The 20,337-nt window shown below is 46.7% G+C and overlaps 1 protein-coding gene across 1 annotated transcript in view; it reads right to left on the reverse strand.

Annotated features, from left to right (window-relative positions):
• Window positions 1–20,337, reverse strand: part of LOC104330583 (M1-specific T cell receptor alpha chain-like) — a 215,742-nt gene that overhangs the window by 25,529 nt on the left and 169,876 nt on the right. The window contains exon 4 of the mRNA XM_075443740.1: window positions 11,766–11,815. Within this exon, the coding sequence (XP_075299855.1) occupies window positions 11,766–11,815 (50 nt within the window). The remainder of the gene's footprint in view (window positions 1–11,765; window positions 11,816–20,337) is intronic.

The following is a 20,337-nucleotide window of genomic DNA, read 5'->3' on the forward strand; positions in this document are numbered from 1 at the left end:
CAACCTGAGCTGTTGCCAGCACCAAGGAAGTCCTGTTTGTGTCACCTGAGCTGGAGAGCTTTCTGGACAAGAGGAATGTGCGGACCTGGAATTGAACTACACTTCAGGATACTTCAGCTAGAGCCCACATGCTTGCAGTTGAATGGATGATGCTGCCTGAATTTAAAGCAGCAGAAAGTCTGGCATTGCTGTATGAACAGCTGGAATCCATCACCCCCTGTAACAGCTACAGCCTGTGCACATTCAATTCCTACCACTGCAGTAATGTAAAATGAGTTTGAGCTCTACGACCAGTAATGTCTTGGAAATTTCATCTGCAAGAGGGATGACAAACAGGATTCTGCTGCAAACACAAACATTACTACTTCACCCTTTCCTCAGCAGGGGGATGGAAGCAGGCATCATGTAACCCCGCAGCTGAAGAGCCACATTCCCAAGCAGAGCAATGACAGAAAGCCCGCTGCCACTGGGATGGGAACAAGCCTGATCCAATCAGATAAAGGTAAGTGCTGAGGGAGCTACAAATCGAGGACTGGGATAACAAAGGACAAGACATAGCCCCAGCTGGGCATCAGTTGTACTCACTGGGCTTCACCACCAAGCGCGTCCCTGTCCCCAGTGTCAGTTTGTAGTTCCCTGAGTTCACACAGTACCTGATACCTTAGCAAAAACCATCAGCTGTCATGCCAGTTACTGTACCACTAATCTGCAGGAGATCAGCTCCTTCACATGAAGACCAGGCACTTGAAACCAGAAATAACTGTAGCCTGCATAAGAAATCCCTTGGGAACCTCATCCACATGCAGGATGAGAAATGGGGTTCTGCCGCAAAATCAAGCATTACTACATCAGAGTCATCAGCAACCCATCCCAACTGTCACAGGTACGGATGGCCATGGTATGAAATATCTGCCACTGATCAACTGTGTTCAGGACCCCAGTCTGCTTGTGTGGAGGGCAGACAGCAGAAGCTGGCAGCAGTAAGCAGATGGAGCAAATTCACAGCCTTGTTGAATCCAGGTTTCTGCTCCTGCTAGAGAAAGCAGAGCAAAAAGCCCCACAGATTCAACCCATCTCCATCCAGTTACGCTAGCTTATGTCCACAAAACTGTTCCACCAAGTGGAGAAGGAAAAGGCTTTAAAACTTACTGGGATTTATCCTTAGCTGAGTTCCACCTCCAAAGGTGACTTGGTTGCCATAATTAGTCACACAGTGATTTCCTTCACAACAAAAATCCTGCAAGTCACATCTGCCCTGCACTAGCTTATTCCTTCCAAAGCTGTGTGTTGCTGGCTGGGTACTTCTTTGACAACAGTCTCAGCTGGTTATCAATTTCAGCTCTGACAGAGGTGACCCCTGAGTGCCTCCTTGCCCCATGTGGAGAAAAATTGCAGGATTAGGATCACAAATCCTCTCTCAGCCCTAAAAAATTGGCCCTAAAAGCAAAGATCTTCTCCTGGACTCTCCTGCACACCTCCAAAATGTATTTCTTGGTTCTGGCTGCTGCATCTCTCACACACATACACGCAACCTCCATCACTGTGCAGATCAGTTTCCAACACAGCTTGGCTGTTTTTTCTCCAGGTAAGAGATGTGACTTGCCTATCATTACTCCTTCAGGCTGGGTTTCTACCTCTCAGGTTTCACCATCAGTTGTGTCCCAATCTCAAATGCAACATTCCAGGTGGTTGCTGGAACCACACAGCGACACATCCACTAACAAAACTCGCACAGAACTTTTACTCCAGAAAACAGTACAAGATTTCCCATAGAGATCAAGGCGGGAAACCAGATGCAGCTTTGGGGCACACCAAAACTCATTTAACACAGAGCTACTTACTGGGTTTCACAGAAAGTCTGCTTCCATGCCCAAAGGTGAGCTTGCCAAGACCTGTCCCTGCAAACTGCCACAGCCACAGCCAGCTTTACAACAACCCTCCAGCTAGCAGAAAGGAAACACCGTCACCTGCAGAAGAGGCTGACGTTTGTCTTTCCTGGCAGAGTAAGGAAAAAATGGTGAAAGGTGAGGGAGATCACTGATTCCTGAGCTACGACAGTATCCTTCCCTACACACCAGCCTCACAGACAGCTGCTCTTCCTCCAATAGTGGCCTTGCCCACAAGGGTCAAAGCACTGCCTTTGAGACCCTGCAAGCAGCATCCAGTGCTGCTCAGGACACATCTGTCGAGACATATGCATTCCTCTCAATCTCATGGCACTTATGTGCCTTTCTAAACAGATTTCTGCCCTTCCCGGAGACAAACCTCCCGCCCAGCACACGCTCTTCCCACAGCAACTCGCAGCTTTTGTGCTGCCAGAGAGAAGGTGCAGGTTTGTGCCTGCTCATGTGAAGGCTTCCCAGCATTTACACCCTGACATTATTGCCTTGGACATCTTGGCATTGCCATCTAAGGCTATAAAGTAGCTATGAAGTGACAGTCTTCACAAGGCTTCACACTCAGCTTTGTCCCAGCTCCAAAGGTGTACCTGTTCCCACTGACAATCACGTCAATAAAGGCCATTACACAAACACTCTCATCTCCTCATAGCAAGGAAGCCGTTAGTGTGGCTGACAAGGACATCCCCAGCCAGGCACAGGGGACACTTCTCCAGAAATCATGCAAACCTCAGCTTGAGGATTGCTCCATCCGAACACAACCTCATTAAAGACTGTGCTAAAGGCATTCTCGGAGCCTGTGATGGGAGAGAAGGCATTTCAGGTGTGCAGAGGTAAACCAAAAAGAAGAATATAAAAGCACTCCTATTGCAAGAGAGACCTATGAAAGAATAATGGCAAGCTGCACACTCACTGGGCTGGACGGACAGTCTGGTCCCTGAGCCAAAGGTCAGCTTGTTGTAGCCGTAGCCATAATCACACAGCATTTCCTCCCATAACGAAAAGTCCAGCAAGGCATTTCAGAAGCAGTACCTCTCCCCAAGCCTTTGCCCCACCATGCCAACGCTAGGGAAACACAAACCCTCTGTGTTCTTTCCCTGCGCCTCTCACTTCTCTGTATGATCTTAAGCTGGCTGAAAGTGGAAAAGCAGGAAGAGGAGACAGCGGAAAGTGGAGAAGCAGGACAAGAAAACATACTTGGAAGAACAAGTAGCTTCGTCCCTTGCCCAAACGTGAGCTTTCCTGCATTATTGCTCACACACTGCTACACACACTAACAAAAACCCAAGGCTTAGTCTACTCTGTCACCCGCTCTGGTCTGCATTTGCTTGGAGTGGGACAAGTCATTTGGACAGGAGATGGCATATGCCTGGAGAACTGCAAAACTGAGAAAAGGGAAAGATAAAAACTCAGGGATGACTTTCTCAGGTTGCTTGAAAAATTCTGGTCATTCACTGGCACTGCATCTTTTCAGGACAGAGTGCCAAAATGGCATGGATTTGCACTGTTGTGCAAAAGAACAGAAGCACACAAAATATCTAATATCAGAACCTGAATTAAGGCCATGCATTCACAGAAGTTTGCAAATTGAGAAGCAACAAAAAAACCCAATAACTGCAACAAGGAAACCCCCCACATACAAACCTCCAGAAGAAACCAGCTGGAGCCAAACTTAGCTTATTTAGCCAAAGGTGTCCAAATGTATCCTACCTGTTTGCACAACTATCTAGTTTTGCACGATAATAACTGGCTTAGCATGCTGGAAGCTCTCTAAACTAAGTCATATGTAACCAGAAAATCCATTCACACAAAGACGGAGATCCAAGCACAGCAGTTGCAGGTTCAAGTGATGTGAATATTTTTCAAACCTCACTGTACCAAACCTATAGTCAGGCGTTTACATAAGTTGCAATGTTCACGTACCTGGGGAAAGAAGAAAGTTATTTCCCACTCCAAAGAAGAGTTTCTTAGTACTTCTGGAAAGTAAACTGTGACACAAAGCTTGCTTAGACAATGTTGCAGGCATGAATCTGCTCACAGTGGGAAAAAAACTTGCATGCACCTGCAGAAGTTGCCAGTTTTTAAGTGTTCTCTCACTGGAAAGCTCCACAGCTTGCAAAATTCCAATCATTGCTCTGCAGATCACCTCTCCTGTTCTACAATATCCAATAGATAACATAGTAAGTAAGAGAACACTACTATCACTTTTTGGCAGCAGCCTTCTTCTGAACTGCATTTCGCTACTCCCTTAGCAAAAATTAAATTTGGTTTTGGGTGGACTGAGTTTTTCCGCTGAACATCTCAGTGTCCCAAATCTCAGAAATCTTACTTGGTTTTACCACAAGCATGGTTCCATGTCCAAACGTAAGTAGGTAGGTATTCATAGGCACTGTATTAACTGCCATAGCAAAACCCTTCCTACCCTCCTAGCCACCCCAATCCACCTCAAGAACATTCCTCAGGAAATCCCACAATTTCTCCACGCACACACTTGCATTGCGTCACATCTTACCTCCACGTCCGTTGCTTATTCTTCTTCCTCCCCACACTGCAGTCTCATTAAAACCACAAGGAAGACCCACAAGACAATTCCCTTTCCACCTCCATACTTGACAAAGCCAAACTGGCACCGCTCACTAAAGACCACTCCATGTTTTCAGCATCTCTGTTCTTGTATTTCACTTACTTGTTTTCACTTTTCACTTGCTTCCTTTCCACTGGATGGACGCATTTCTAAGTGCACATTGGTTAAACAGGAAGCATACCGCTTCTTTCCAGGGAATACTAAAACCATCCCAAATTGCTCCACAAAGCCACTACGCTGTTAGTTTTCAAGCCAGAGTACAGTGTCATCTATATTGGGTCCATCTCGATTCAGAGAAGAGACAGCTCACCTGGGACAACAAGAAGTTTGGTTCCACTTCCCCAGGTGAGTTTTCCCCATCCTCCACTACTAGCACCGTGTGACAGGTCTTTACAAAATGGATCTCTTCATTCAGCCGCCTCAGTGGGTGTTGGAGGCCTTGGATACATTCCATCATGGACTTGCCTCTCAGAGAAGCTATAAATGTCCATACAGGTTTCCACAGACCTTGCCTAGCCTGTTTGCCAAACACCGTTTTCCATGTTCTAACGCATGGGAATAACTAGATTTGTTTACAGTCACCTCAGGTATCAGAGATGGGAAGAACCTGCTCCTTAGGTGGCGGGGAATACTTTATCTAGCTATTGTTGCTACATCAAAAATATGATGCCCCACTTCAGTCATGGCAGATGGTTTCCCAGACTCAGGCTCTTCCCACTAATTCTCCTTTCCTTCCTCGTTGTCTGATACTCTGTTGCTAATGAGTCCTCAGTGTTTTCATTGCAGCATGATGACTACCTTGCTATTAACAACGGCTGAGGCAAACTTTGTACCAAGTAGACAGCCAAGAAAATAAGTTTCTACTAGGTCACGGAATACCCGAGAAGTATTTGGACGCATTTTCAAAACACGCCCTTACAAGGACCTTTTTTCCAGTAAATAATGGAATAATCCCGTTTCCTGAGACACCGCTTTCGTCATTTTCCCATGCAATGGCCTGAATCCTTACTGGGGTTTTACTGGCTATTTTGTTCGTTTGCCACAGATGAACTTATTTACTGGGCCAGAATTCACATCCTGATCCAGTGCTAATTAAAAAATTAAGTTCTACTTTCCAAGACAAAACTTTTGTTTCCTTCTTTATCTCCAGGAAAAAGACGATTTTGTCCCCGGTTTTCCTAAGTAAATGCAATTGTTCAACTTATCCTATGGACAATTCTAAACCCAGAAGGTAATCAAAACATGCATGCGCACCTTGCTTAGCATCTTACTTCATTTTAAAAACAACCTTGCTTCTGTCAAGGGTTAATCTGGAGACACTGATCACTGTTTCTCTGCTTGGAGTACACATGACAGAAGTCCACAACCTGGAAACACTTGTAGGCATGAGAGTATCTTGAAATAGAGCCTATGCTCTCCTTCCCATCTCTAACATGACCTGGATAAGACAGGAACATCTACAGGGCGCTCTGATGGACACTCAAGGAATTTTGACAAAGGACATATAGGAAAGCTGCACACTCACTGGGCTGGACGGACAGTCTGGTCCCTGAGCCAAAGGTCAGCTTGTTGTAGCCGTAGCCATAATCACACAGCATTTCCTCCCATAACGAGAAGTCCAGCAAGGCATTTCAGAAGCAGTACCTCTCCCCAAGCCTTTGCCCCACCATGCCAACGCTAGGGATACACAAATCCTCTGTGTTTTTCCCCTGCGCCTCTCACTTCTCTGTATGATCTTAAGCTGGCTGAAAGTGGAAAAGCAGGAAGAGGAGACAGCGGAAAGTGGAGAAGCAGGACAAGAAAACATACTTGGAAGAACAAGTGGCTTCGTCCCTTGCCCAAACGTGAGCTTTCCTGCGTTGTTAGTCACACACTGCTTCACACCCTAACAAGAACTCCAGGCCCAGACTGATTCACATCTGCTCCAGCTTCCCTTTGCAAGGAGAGGGATGAGCCCCTTGGACAGCAGATGCTGTTTGCCTTGGGAACTGCAACAGTGAGAGAAGGGAAAGATGAAAACTCAGGGATGACTTTCTCAGGCTGCTTGGAGAATTCCAGTCATTCACTGGCACCAGGACTTTTCAGGACAGAGTGCCAACATGGCGTGGTCTTGGTTTGCTGTATAAAAGAGAAAAAGCACACTCTTGCCCTTGGTTTTCTAATTTAGTCTGACCAGTCTGTGTTACCTTTCCACTCTGTTGCCTTGCAATGTCGATCGTTTTTTTTCAGTTTAGCAACAACGTAAGCTTTCCCTGAGAGTTCTGTTTACTTTCCCTCTCCTGTGTGCTTCTCCTGTGCTGTTGCTGAAGCACAGGCTTAGGACACGATTGTTAGGTGAGACTGCAACACACAGGCACTAACCCACATACTTGGCAAGATGGTGAGTTTAGTCTGTGATCCAAAGGTGAATTAGAGGCTGTTGTCACAACAGCAGAGAATTTTACAGAAACCCTCTGGGTTAGCTCCCCGCTAGAGACACCTCCACCTGTCGGGCTGCACTGGCAGGCTTTTCACTTACACCCTGTGCAAGCGGGATGCTCACTTTACACCGGAAACTTGCTACATTTCTGCATGGTGTATCTGCAGTGGGCGATTTAATATGGTTGGCTTTTTTGAGGGTCCTTCCATTTCTGGCTCTGTATTCAGCCATTTCCTTCTCTCACTGTCCACACCTTATCAAGGTTGAAAGCAGCATCAAGAACCATGTATGGAGCACATTTCCCTGAATAGCAGAAATCCTTCACCTAGAAACAATTCTAAGTATGTTAGTACCTTGTAATATCACCTATGTTCTCCTTCCCCTATGAAAGCTGACCCATATATAACCAGTACATCTACAAGGCACTTCAGCAGACACTCAATGACTTTTGATAAACTACACACGGGCAAGCTACAGACTCACTGAGTTGGACAGACAGTCTGGTCCCTACGTCAAAGGTCAGCAGATAATTTTACAGAAACGGGATGCTCACTATAAGTGGGAAACTAGCTTCATTTCTACAGAGTGGGTCAGTGGTGCTCAGTTCCACTTGTCTGGCCTTTTTGAGGGTCCTTCCATTTCTGGCTCTGTGCTCAGCCACATTAGGCTCCTTCTTTCACTGTACACACTTTTGCCAGTCTGAAAACTTGTGTCATAATGTTCTGCATCTTGTCTCTCTCTGTTTACGCTCAGAAAAACAATCTACGTGCCTAGAGCTACTTCAAATGACTATCAGGAAACATTTACACCGAGCACAACCTGAGCCTTGCAAAAGTCACTTGAAATTCTCAAGGTAAGGAAGAGAACTGAACCCTCTTTCCATATCCCCCGCAGCCTTTCACAGCCATAGACAGGTACTGAACAGAAATTGGACAATCTCTCTGTCTCAAACCACACCTCTACTGCAATGGGCTGCTGGATTACCATCAGCCTGGAGCACCATGTCCGTGGTACATTTCCCTAAACACCAGAAGTCCTCCACCTGGAAGCTGCCTCTAAGCATGAGAGAATTTTACAGCTGTGATCACTTGTATTAGCTGCAATTTGATGCAAGTTCTCTGGTTCAGAGAGTCCTCTGACAGATTACATTGACTGCATTCCATGAAATAGTGTCTGTGTTCCCAATCCCCAGTGAAAGATACACAGAATATATCTACAAGGAACTGCAGTGGACACTCCAGCATTTTCAACAGAGGACACACAGGAAAGCTGCATACTCACTGGGCTGGACAGACAGTCTGGTCCCTGAGCCAAAGGTCAGTTTGCTGGAGCTGGAGCCGTAATCACACAGCATTTCCTTCCATAGCAAAAAGCCTAAGAAGCCATTTCAGAAGCAGCACCTCTTGCCACATTTTTACCCAGTCATACCAAGGCTAGGAGGGGCAGCAGAATGAAATGTGACTGCATAACAAAACCCACCAGAATGCAATGGCATAGCACGACTTCCCCACAAGGCAGCTGGGACACATGGGAGCAGGTATGTGTCCAGTTTATCTGTCCCAGCCAAACGGAGAGCAAAATGGGGCATTTTGGACCAACTGGCATGTTCTTTTCAAACAAAGTCCATTGCTGGATATGGTCACACATAAATAACCGAACATCAGGGCACGCTGTTTCTCTCAACCACCGCAAGAAAGGCCTCACAGAGAACAGAAAGCATAGTAGTGTTGGACTTACGTGGCCTAACAGTGAGTCTTGTTCCAGAGCCAAAGACAGGTTTAAACGCACTAGCTCCCGTAGTCACACAGCATTTCCTCTCTCAACAAAAACCTTCCCAATCACTTGCGAAAGCTGGGCATCCACAGACCAACTAGGCAGTGCTGATTATCGCTGAAAGTCAGCCTGCTAACATGAGAGAATACCAGTGTGATGGTGTATGGTCCCTGGAGCTCAGGAAGCTTTAAAAGCATCAGGCTCTCATGCCTTCCTCAGCAAGCACTTACTGGGCATCACAAGGACTCTTGTCCCCCTCCGAAAGGTGCCTTTGTGGCTTGCACCATTGCTCACACGCTGCTTCCAATGGCAACACAATCCCTGTTGGGACGCAGTGACATTGGAGAGCCAAGGGACCATTGGCACAACTTCAGTATGGATGCAACTAGGTCTCCAAAGTTCTCTGGAGTGTCAGTTCTCTATGACATGCAGTGATAGGACAAGGGCTAACGGCTTTAGACTAAAAGATATTTACATTAGATATATGAACGAAATTCTTTACTATGAGGGTGGTGAGGCGTTGTCACAGGTTGCCCAGAGAATCTGAGGGTGCCCCCTTGCTGGAAGTGTTCAAGGCCAGGTTGCACAGGACTTTGAGCAACCTGGTCTAGTGGAAGGTATCCCTGCTCATGCCAGGGGGGTTGGAACCAGATGATCTATAAGGTCCCTTCCAACCCAAACCATTTTATGATTCTATGACACACACATGCATCTATGCTCAGGGTGAAGGGAGGAACAGGAACAGGCATGTGAAGAAGCTTTGACGCTGTAACAGACACGCAGGAAAACCAAGTCCAAGGGACACCTGGAGATTTGCAGGTGTCCCAAACTGTGGTTCCCAAAATTGTTCCCCTCAAAACAATTAAGACTGAGACAAAAATGAAACAATTCCAGTTTCCAGGACAAGTTGCTGCTTACCTGGTGTGACTGACAGCACTGTTCCCTTTCCAAAAGTGACTTTGCCTGCAGCATTCGCACTCTGACACATTTCTTTACAAAAATGTCTCCATCAGTCCTGCACACCATCTCAAAGAGAAAGCACCTGGATTCTGGCCACAGCAAAGCTCCCCGACACAACAGGCTCAAGTTTATATCATTACCTGGAACAAAGGAAAATCTATTCCCTGGCTCACTTGCACTTTTCAGAAAAGCATTTCATTTTGCCTTTCTGAATTTTTAAGACTCATGAGTGACAGCTCCCGCCCAGGGTAATGCTTGCCCAGAATCAGGAAAACAGTGCATCTGGAAAGCCTGATTTTGTGCTGGGAACTCATGGAAATTCATCGGATTTGGCTGTCTGTGGGCTTCAAAGGCTACTGTGAGATGACCAGTCAGTGACCACCAAATTGTGCATACCTCAGTGCTATACAAGCAACTATTTAAAGGCAGGAGTAACTGGAGCCTTGATGTGGAGGTATCTGGAAGAAGACAAGGAACACCTGGATTTCACTGTTCAGTTCCCAAGATTTTCACAGCTGAATGATAAGGAAGAGAGAAATGAAGCAATTCCAGTTTCCAGTACAATTTGCTACTTATGGGTTGCAACTAAAAACGCAGTTCTCTTTCCAAATGTTACTTTGTCTGCACCGTACACATTCTAACACATTCGATCAAAAAATGTCCCTGTCAGCCCTGCAAATGACATTGTACTTCAAGCTGTCTGATGCAACAGGCCCAAAGGTAGTGCTGCTACCCAGAATATGGGGAAATCCGTTGTTGAAACAGTGTTTCAGGTAAAGTTGCTCACCCAAGTGGGAGTTTTTGTGCATGTCCACTATCTCAGAGACTCCCCTGATGGCTTCCATTCTCAGCATTAAATGAAGAAGGGCCTATGTTCTCCTTCTCATCTATTATGTGACTCACATACAAGTGTGTCTACAGGGTGCTCTCGTGGGCACTCAAGGACTTATGACAAAGTACACACAGGCAAGCTACGCACACTCACTGGGCTGGACAGACAGTCTGGTCCTTGAGCCAAAGATCAGATTGTCGTAGCTGAAGCCATAATTACACAGCATGTCCTTCCATAACAAGAAGCCCAGCAAACCATTTCACAAGCAGCACCAGTCCCCTAACATTTGCCCAGCCATATCAAGACTAGCAGGGGCAGCAGAATGGTGACAGTGCTTCCCACTGTAACACAAACCCTGCTGAGATGCAATGGCATAGGACAGACTCCCCACGGGGTAGCTGGGACATTTGGAAGCAGGCATTGGACCTATGACTAGAAACCCCATTTGCGAGGACTGCTGCTTCTGCCCTGAGCCAAAGCCCTTTGTGGAGGGAAGCAGGCGTCATGTAACCACACAGCTGAAGAGCCACATTCCCAAGCAGAGCAATGACAGAAAGCCCGCTGCCACTGGGATGGGAACAAGCCTGATCCTGTCAGGTAAAGGTAGGCGCCCAGGGAGTTGGAAAGAGAGGACTGGGATAACAAAGCACAAGACATAGCCCCAGCTGGGCATCAGTTGTACTCACTGGGCTTCACCACCAAGCGATTTAATTTGCCCTTCACCAAGGGTAATTTAATTTGGTTGGCTTTTTTGAGGGTCCTTCCACTGCTGGCTCCGTGCTCAGCCACTTGATGTTCCTTCTTTCACTGTCCACACCTCAGCCAGACCGAAAGATACTATCATAAGGATCCGCAGCTTTTTTCTCTCTGGTTATGCTCAGAAAAACAATCTACCTACCTAGAGCTATTTTACATGACTATCAGGAGACATTTTCACCAAGGACCATCTGAGCCTTGATCAAGTTACCTGAAAGTCCTAAGTAAGTAATAGAACTGAACTCCTTTTTTGTGTCTTCCACATCCTTTCACAGCCGTACACAGGTACATGTGAGTGGGAGCTGATTCTAAGCACGAGAGAGTTTTACAGCTGTGATCACTCATATTAGCTGCAATTTTGTGCAAGTTCTCCGGTTCAGAGACTCCTCTGAAAGGTTACATTTACTGCATTCCATGAAATAGTGCCTGTGTTCTCTTTCCCCTATGAAAGATTACCTGGAGATAATAAGAATGTCTACAGGCTGCTCTGATGGACACTGAAGGACTTTTGATAAAGGATACAGAGGCAAGATGCACACTCACTGGGTTGGATGGACAGTCTGGTCCCTGAGCCAAAGGTCAGCTTGTTGTAGCTGGAGCCATAATCACACAGCATTTCCTCCGATAACAGAAAGCCTAAGAAGCCATTTCAGAAGCAGCACCTGTCCCCTAACATTTGCCCAGCCATATCAAGGCCAGAAGGGGTAGCAGAATGATGTCAGTGCTTCCAAATGCATCACAGACTCCACCGGGATGCAGTGGCATAGGACAGCCTCCCCACATGGCAGCTGGGACACATGGGAGCACACATGTGTCCACTTTATCTGTCCAAGCAAAACTGAGAGCAAAATGGGTTGCTTTGGACCAAGCTGGCACGCTCCCTTCAGACAAAGTCCATCACTAGTTTTGGTCACATATAAATGACAAAACACCCAGCCACGCTGCTTCTCTCAACCACAGCAAGAAAGGCCTCACAGAAAACAGAAAGAATAGGAGCAGCGTTGGACTTACGTGGCCTAACAGCGAGTCTCGTTCCAGAGCCAAAGACAGGTTGATATGCACCAGTTCCCGTGGTCACACAGCATTTCCTCTCTCAGCAAAATCCTTCCCAACCATTTGGCAAAGCTGGACACCCAGAGCCCAGCTAGCCAGTGCTGATACTATCACTAGGAGTCAGATCCATCCTGAAATCAAGACCCCCCTGATCTGACTGTGGGATCAAGAGCACCGTTGGACCTAATGGTAAAATGCCGCTTCTGCCCTGAGCCAAAGCGCTTCCTGGAGGGAAGCAGGCAACGTGTAACCCCACAACTGAAAAGACACAAGCCCAGAAAGAGAAATGCTGGAAAGGCTGCTGCCCAGTGGGTAGTGGGTAGCTTTGCCTCTTGTGGAAGGAGACTACAAGAGAGTGGTGGCACTTACTGGGAAAAACCTGAAGTCGTGTCCCTTTGCCAAGTGTGAGCTTGTTGTAGTTCACACAGTGGTTTTCGGCTCAACAAGAACACAAGCTCATCCATGTACTTGGAGAGACGGGCAACCCCTGCTCCTGGGGAAGCTAGCCAAAGCTGGCTTTTTCCTCCGTAAGCAGAAAACTTTCAGCGTACATGCATTAACACTGAGCGCTGTACTAGACCACCATCCACTGGTGCACACTTCTGCCAATGCAAGGCCTGATCCTCTTGCCAAGGAAAAGAAGGGTAGGTTGGGAAAGACAGGCCAGCAGAGTCCAGCTCAGGAAAGGTCCTGGGCAGCCAGGGCTCTATCAGAGCCAGGAATGAGCTTGCTCAGACCAGATAAAGGTAAGTACTCAGGGAGATGGAAAGGGAGGACTGGAATAACAAAGAGCAAGGAATACCCCCAGCAGGTCAACAGTTGTACTCATTGGGCTTCACCACCAAGCGTGTCCCTGTCCCCAGTGTCAGTCTGTAGTTCCCTGTGTTCACACAGTCCTTCACACTCCAGCAAAAGACATCAGCACTCATGCAGGTTACTCTGCCATGAAATCCCCATTAGATCATCTCCTTCCCATCAACACCAGACATTTAGAAACCAGGAGTTTTGCAAGGAGAGTGCTGGAAGACAGCAAGGAACACCTGGTTTTGCAGCATGTGTTCGTCTTATGGGTGTCCAGTGGAGAAGTATGTCACTACTGGACACCTATTCCCTGGTCACCCAAACAACCTGAGCTGTTGCCAGCACCAAGGAAGTCCTGTTTGTGTCACCTGAGCTGGAGAGCTTTCTGGACAAGAGGAATGTGTGGACCTGGAATTGAACTACACTTCAGGATACTTCAGCTAGAGCCCACATGCTTGCAGCTGAATGGATGACGCTGCCTCAATTTAAAGCAGCAGAAAGTCTGGCATTGCTGTATGAACAGCTGGAATCCATCACCCACTGTAACAGCTACAGCCTGTGCACATTCAATTCCTACCACTGCAGTAATGTAAAATGAGTTTGAGCTCTACGACCAGTAATGTCTTGGAAATTTCATCTGCAAGAGGGATGACAAACAGGATTCTGCTGCAAACACAAGCATTACTACTTCACCCTTTCCTCAGCAGCAGGAGGGAAGCAGGCGTCATGTAACCCCGCAGCTGAAGAGCCACATTCCCAAGCAGAGCAACGACAGAAAGCCCGCTGCCACTGGGATGGGAACAAGCCTGATCCAATCAGATAAAGGTAAGTGCTCAGGGAGCTACAAACGGAGGACTGAGATAACAAAGGACAAGACATAGCCCCAGCTGGGCATCAGTTGTACTCACTGGGCTTCACCACCAAGCGCGTCCCTGTCCCCAGCATCAGTTTGTAGTTCGCTGAGTTCACACAGTACCTGACACCTTAGCAAAAACCATCAGCTGTCATGCCAGTTACTGTACCACTAATCTGCAGGAGATCAGCTCCTTCACATGAAGACCAGGCACTTGAAACCAGAAATAACTGTAGCCTGCATAAGAAATCCCTTGGGAACCTCATCCACATGCAGGATGAGAAATGGGGTTCTGCCGCAAAACCAAGCATTACTACATCAGAGTCATCAGCAACCCATCACAACTGTCACAGGTACGGATGGCCATGGTATGAAATGTCTGCCACTGATCAACTGTGTTCAGGACCCCAGTCTGCTTGTGTGGAGGGCAGACAGCAGAAGCTGGCAGCAGTAAGCAGATGGAGCAAATTCACAGCCTTGTTGAATCCAGGTTTCTGCTCCTGCTAGAGAAAGCAGAGCAAAAAGCCCCACAGATTCAACCCATCTCCATCCAGTTACGCTAGCTTATGTCCACAAAACTGTTCCACCAAGTGGAGAAGGAAAAGGCTTTAAAACTTACTGGGATTTATCCTTAGCTGAGTTCCACCTCCAAAGGTGACTTGGTTGCCATAATTAGTCACACAGTGATTTCCTTCACAACAAAAATCCTGCAAGTCACATCTGCCCTGCACTAGCTTATTCCTTCCAAAGCTGTGTGTTGCTGGCTGGGTACTTCTTTGACAACAGTCTCAGCTGGTTATCAATTTCAGCTCTGACAGAGGTGACCCCTGAGTGCCTCCTTGCCCCATGTGGAGAAAAATTGCAGGATTAGGATCACAAATCCTCTCTCAGCCCTAAAAAATTGGTCCTAAAAGCAAAGATCTTCTCCTGGACTCTCCTGCACACACTGCACACCTCCAAAATGTATTTCTTGGTTCTGGCTGCTGCATCTCTCACACACGTACACGCAACCTCCATCACTGTGCAGATCAGTTTCCAGCACAGCTCGGCTGTTTTTTCTCCAGGTAAGAGATGTGACTTGCCTATCATTACTCCTTCAGGCTGGGTTTCTACCTCTCAGGTTTCACCATCAGTTGTGTCCCAGTCTCAAATGCAACATTCCAGGTGGTTGCTGGAACCACACAGCGACACATCCACTAACAAAACTCGCACAGAACTTTTACTCCAGAAAACAGTACAAGATTTCCCATAGAGATCAAGGCGGGCATCCAGATGCAGCTTTGGGGCACACCAAAACTCATTTAACACAGAGCTACTTACTGGGTTTCACAGAAAGTCTGCTTCCATGCCCAAAGGTGAGCTTGCCAAGACCTGTCCCTGCAAACTGCCACAGCCACAGCCAGCTTTACAACAACCCTCCAGCTAGCAGAAAGGAAACACCGTCACCTGCAGAAGAGGCTGACGTTTGTCTTTCCTGGCAGAGTAAGGAAAAAATGGTGAAAGGTGAGGGAGATCACTGATTCCTGAGCTACGACAGTATCCTTCCCTACACACCAGCCTCACAGACAGCTGCTCTTCCTCCAATAGTGGCCTTGCCCACAAGGGTCAAAGCACTGCCTTTGAGCCCCTGCAAGCAGCATCCAGTGCTGCTCAGGACACATCTGTCGAGACATATGCATTCCTCTCAATCTCATGGCACTTATGTGCCTTTCTAAACAGCTTTCTGCCCTTCCCGGAGACAAACCTCCCGCCCAGCACACGCTCTTCCCACAGCAACTCGCAGCTTTTGTGCTGCCAGAGAGAAGGTGCAGGTTTGTGCCTGCTCATGTGAAGGCTTCCCAGCATTTACACCCTGACATTATTGCCTTGGACATCTTGGCATTGCCGTCCAAGGCTATAAAGTAGCTATGAAGTGACAGTCTTCACAAGGCTTCACACTCAGCTTTGTCCCAGCTCCAAAGGTGTACCTGTTCCCACTGACAATCACGTCAATAAAGGCCATTACACAAACACTCTCATCTCCTCATAGCAAGGAAGCCGTTAGTGTGGCTGACAAGGACATCCCCAGCCAGGCACAGGGGACACTTCTCCAGAAATCATGCAAACCTCAGCTTGAGGATTGCTCCATCCAAACACAACCTCATTAAAGACTGTGCTAAAGGCATTCTCGGAGCCTGTGATGGGAGAGAAGGCATTTCAGGTGTGCAGAGGTAAACCAAAAAGAAGAATATAAAAGCACTCCTATTGCAAGAGAGACCTATGAAAGAATAATGGCAAGCTGCACACTCACTGGGCTGGACGGACAGTCTGGTCCCTGAGCCAAAGGTCAGCTTGTTGTAGCCGTAGCCATAATCACACAGCATTTCCTCCCATAACGAAAAGTCCAGCAAGGCATTTCAGAAGCAGTACCTCTCCCCAAGCCTTTGCCCCACCATGCCAACGCTAGGGAAACACAAACCCTCTGTGTTCTTTCCCTGCGCCTCTCACTTCTCTGTATGATCTTAAGCTGGCTGAAAGTGGAAAAGCAGGAAGAGGAGACAGCGGAAAGTGGAGAAGCAGGACAAGAAAACATACTTGGAAGAACAAGTAGCTTCGTCCCTTGCCCAAACGTGAGCTTTCCTGCATTATTGCTCACACACTGCTACACACACTAACAAAAACCCAAGGCTTAGTCTACTCTGTCACCCGCTCTGGTCTGCATTTGCTTGGAGTGGGACAAGTCCCTTGGACAGGAGATGGCATATGCCTGGAGAACTGCAAAACTGAGAAAAGGGAAAGATAAAAACTCAGGGATGACTTTCTCAGGTTGCTTGAAAAATTCTGGTCATTCACTGGCACTGCATCTTTTCAGGACAGAGTGCCAAAATGGCATGGATTTGCACTGTTGTGCAAAAGAACAGAAGCACACAAAATATCAAATATCAGAACCTGAATTAAGGCCATGCATTCACAGAAGTTTGCAAATTGAGAAGCAACAAAAAAACCCAATAACTGCAACAAGGAAACCCCCCACTTACGAACCTCCAGAAGAAACCAGCTGGAGCCAAGCTTAGCTTATTTAGCCAAAGGTGTCCAAATGTATCCTACCTGTTTGCACAACTAGCTAGTTTTGCACGATAATAACTGGCTTAGCATGCTGGAAGCTCTCTAAACTAAGTCATATGTAACCAGAAAATCCATTCACACAAAGACGGAGATCCAAGCACAGCAGTTGCAGGTTCAAGTGATGTGAATATTTTTCAAACCTCACTGTACCAAACCTATAGTCAGGCGTTTACCTAAGTTGCAATGTTCACGTACCTGGGGAAAGAAGAAAGTTATTTCCCACTCCAAAGAAGAGTTTCTTAGTACTTCTGGAAAGTAAACTGTGACACAAAGCTTGCTTAGACAATGTTGCAGGCATGAATCTGCTCACAGTGGGAAAAAAACTTGCATGCACCTGCAGAAGTTGCCAGTTTTTAAGTGTTCTCTCACTGGAAAGCTCCACAGCTTGCAAAATTCCAATCATTGCTCTGCAGATCACCTCTCCTGTTCTACAATATCCAATAGATAACATAGTAACTAAGAGAACACTACTATCACTTTTTGGCAGCAGCCTTCTTCTGAACTGCATTTCGCTACTCCCTTAGCAAAAATTAAATTTGGTTTTGGGTGGACTGAATTTTTCCGCTGAACATCTCAGTGTCCCAAATCTCAGAAATCTTACTTGGTTTTACCACAAGCATGGTTCCATGTCCAAACGTAAGTAGGTAGGTATTCATAGGCACTGTATTAACTGCCATAGCAAAACCCTTCCTACCCTCCTAGCCACCCCAATCCACCTCAAGAACATTCCTCAGGAAATCCCACAATTTCTCCACGCACACACTTGCATTGCGTCACATCTTACCTCCATGTCCGTTGCTTATTCTTCTTCCGCCCCACACTGCAGTCTCATTAAAACCACAAGGAAGACCCACAAGACAATTCCCTTTCCACCTCCATACTTGACAAAGCCAAACTGGCACCGCTCACTAAAGACCACTCCCTGTTTTCAGCATCTCTGTTCTTGTATTTCACTTACCTGTTTTCACTTTTCACTTGCTTCCTTTCCACTGGATGGACGCATTTCTAAGTGCACATTGGTTAAACAGGAAGCATACCGCTTCTTTCCAGGGAATACTAAAACCATCCCAAATTGCTCCACAAAGCCACTACGCTGTTAGTTTTCAAGCCAGAGTACAGTGTCATCTATATTGGGTCCATCTCGATTCAGAGAAGAGACAGCTCACCTGGGACAACAAGAAGTTTGGTTCCACTTCCCCAGGTGAGTTTTCCCCATCCTCTACTACTAGCACCGTGTGACAGGTCTTTACAAAATGGATCTCTTCATTCAGCCGCTTCAGTGGGTGTTGGAGGCCTTGGATACATTCCATCATGGACTTGCCTCTCAGAGAAGCTATAAATGTCCATACAGGTTTCCACAGATCTTGCCTAGCCTGTTTGCCAAACACCGTTTTCCATGTTCTAACGCATGGGAATAACTAGATTTGTTTACAGTCACCTCAGGTATCAGAGATGGGAAGAACCTGCTCCTTAGGTGGCGGGGAATACTTTATCTAGCTATTGTTGCTACATCAAAAATATGATGCCCCACTTCAGTCATGGCAGATGGTTTCCCAGACTCAGGCTCTTCCCACTAATTCTCCTTTCCTTCCTCGTTGTCTGATACTCTGTTGCTAATGAGTCCTCAGTGTTTTCATTGCAGCATGATGACTACCTTGCTATTAACAATGGCTGAGGCAAACTTTGTACCAAGTAGACAGCCAAGAAAATAAGTTTCTACTAGGTCACGGAATACCCGAGAAGTATTTGGACGCATTTTCAAAACACGCCCTTACAAGGACCTTTTTTCCAGTAAATAATGGAATAATCCCGTTTCCTGAGACACCGCTTTCGTCATTTTCCCATGCAATGGCCTGAATCCTTACTGGGGTTTTACTGGCTATTTTGTTCGTTTGCCACAGATGAACTAATTTACTGGGCCAGAATTCACATCCTGATCCAGAGCTTATTAAAAAAATTAAGTTCTACTTTCCAAGACAAAACTTTTGTTTCCTTCTTTATCTCCAGGAAAAAGACGATTTTGTCCCCGGTTTTCCTAAGTAAATGCAATTGTTCAACTTATCCTATGGACAATTCTAAACCCAGAAGGTAATCAAAACATGCATGCGCACCTTGCTTAGCATCTTACTTCATTTTAAAAACAACCTTGCTTCTGTCAAGGGTTAATCTGGAGACACTGATCACTGTTTCTCTGCTCGGAGTACACATGACAGAAGTCCACAACCTGGAAACACTTCTAGGCATGAGAGTATCTTGAAATAGAGCCTACGCTCTCCTTCCCATCTCTAACATGACCTGGATAAGACAGGAACTTCTACAGGGCGCTCTGATGGACACTCAAGGAATTTTGACAAAGGACATATAGGAAAGCTGCATACTCACGGGGCTGGACGGACAGTCTGGTCCCTGAGCCAAAGGTCAGCTTGTTGTAGCCATAGCCATAATCACACAGCATTTCCTCCCATAACGAGAAGTCCAGCAAGGCATTTCAGAAGCAGTACCTCTCCCCAAGCCTTTGCCCCACCATGCCAACCCTAGGGATACACAAATCCTCTGTGTTTTTCCCCTGCGCCTCTCACTTCTCTGTATGATCTTAAGCTGGCTGAAAGTGGAAAAGCAGGAAGAGGAGACAGCGTAAAGTGGAGAAGCAGGACAAGAAAACATACTTGGAAGAACAAGTAGCTTCGTCCCTTGCCCAAACGTGAGCTTTCCTGCATTGTTAGTCACACACTGCTTCACACCCTAACAAGAACTCCAGGCCCAGACTGATTCACATCCCCTCCAGCTTCCCTTTGCAAGGAGAGGGATGAGCCCCTTGGACAGCAGATGCTGTTTGCCTTGGGAACTGCAACAGTGAGAGAAGGGAAAGATGAAAACTCAGGGATGACTTTCTCAGGCTGCTTGGAGAATTCCAGTCATTCACTGGCACCAGGACTTTTCAGGACAGAGTGCCAACATGGCGTGGTCTTGGTTTGCTGTATAAAAGAGAAAAAGCACACTCTTGCCCTTGGTTTTCTAATTTAGTCTGACCAGTCTGTGTTACCTTTCCACTCTGTTGCCTTGCAATGTCGATCGTTTTTTTTCAGTTTAGCAACAACGTAAGCTTTCCCTGAGAGTTCTGTTTACTTTCCCTCTCCTGTGTGCTTCTCCTGTGCTGTTGCTGAAGCACAGGCTTAGTACACGATTGTTAGGTGAGACTGCAACACACAGGCACTAACCCACATACTTGGCAAGATGGTGAGTTTAGTCTGTGATCCAAAGGTGAATTAGAGGCTGTTGTCACAACAGCAGAGAATTTTACAG

This window comes from Opisthocomus hoazin, chromosome 26 (assembly GCF_030867145.1).
Source record: "Opisthocomus hoazin isolate bOpiHoa1 chromosome 26, bOpiHoa1.hap1, whole genome shotgun sequence".
Lineage (NCBI taxonomy): Eukaryota > Metazoa > Chordata > Aves > Opisthocomiformes > Opisthocomidae > Opisthocomus > Opisthocomus hoazin.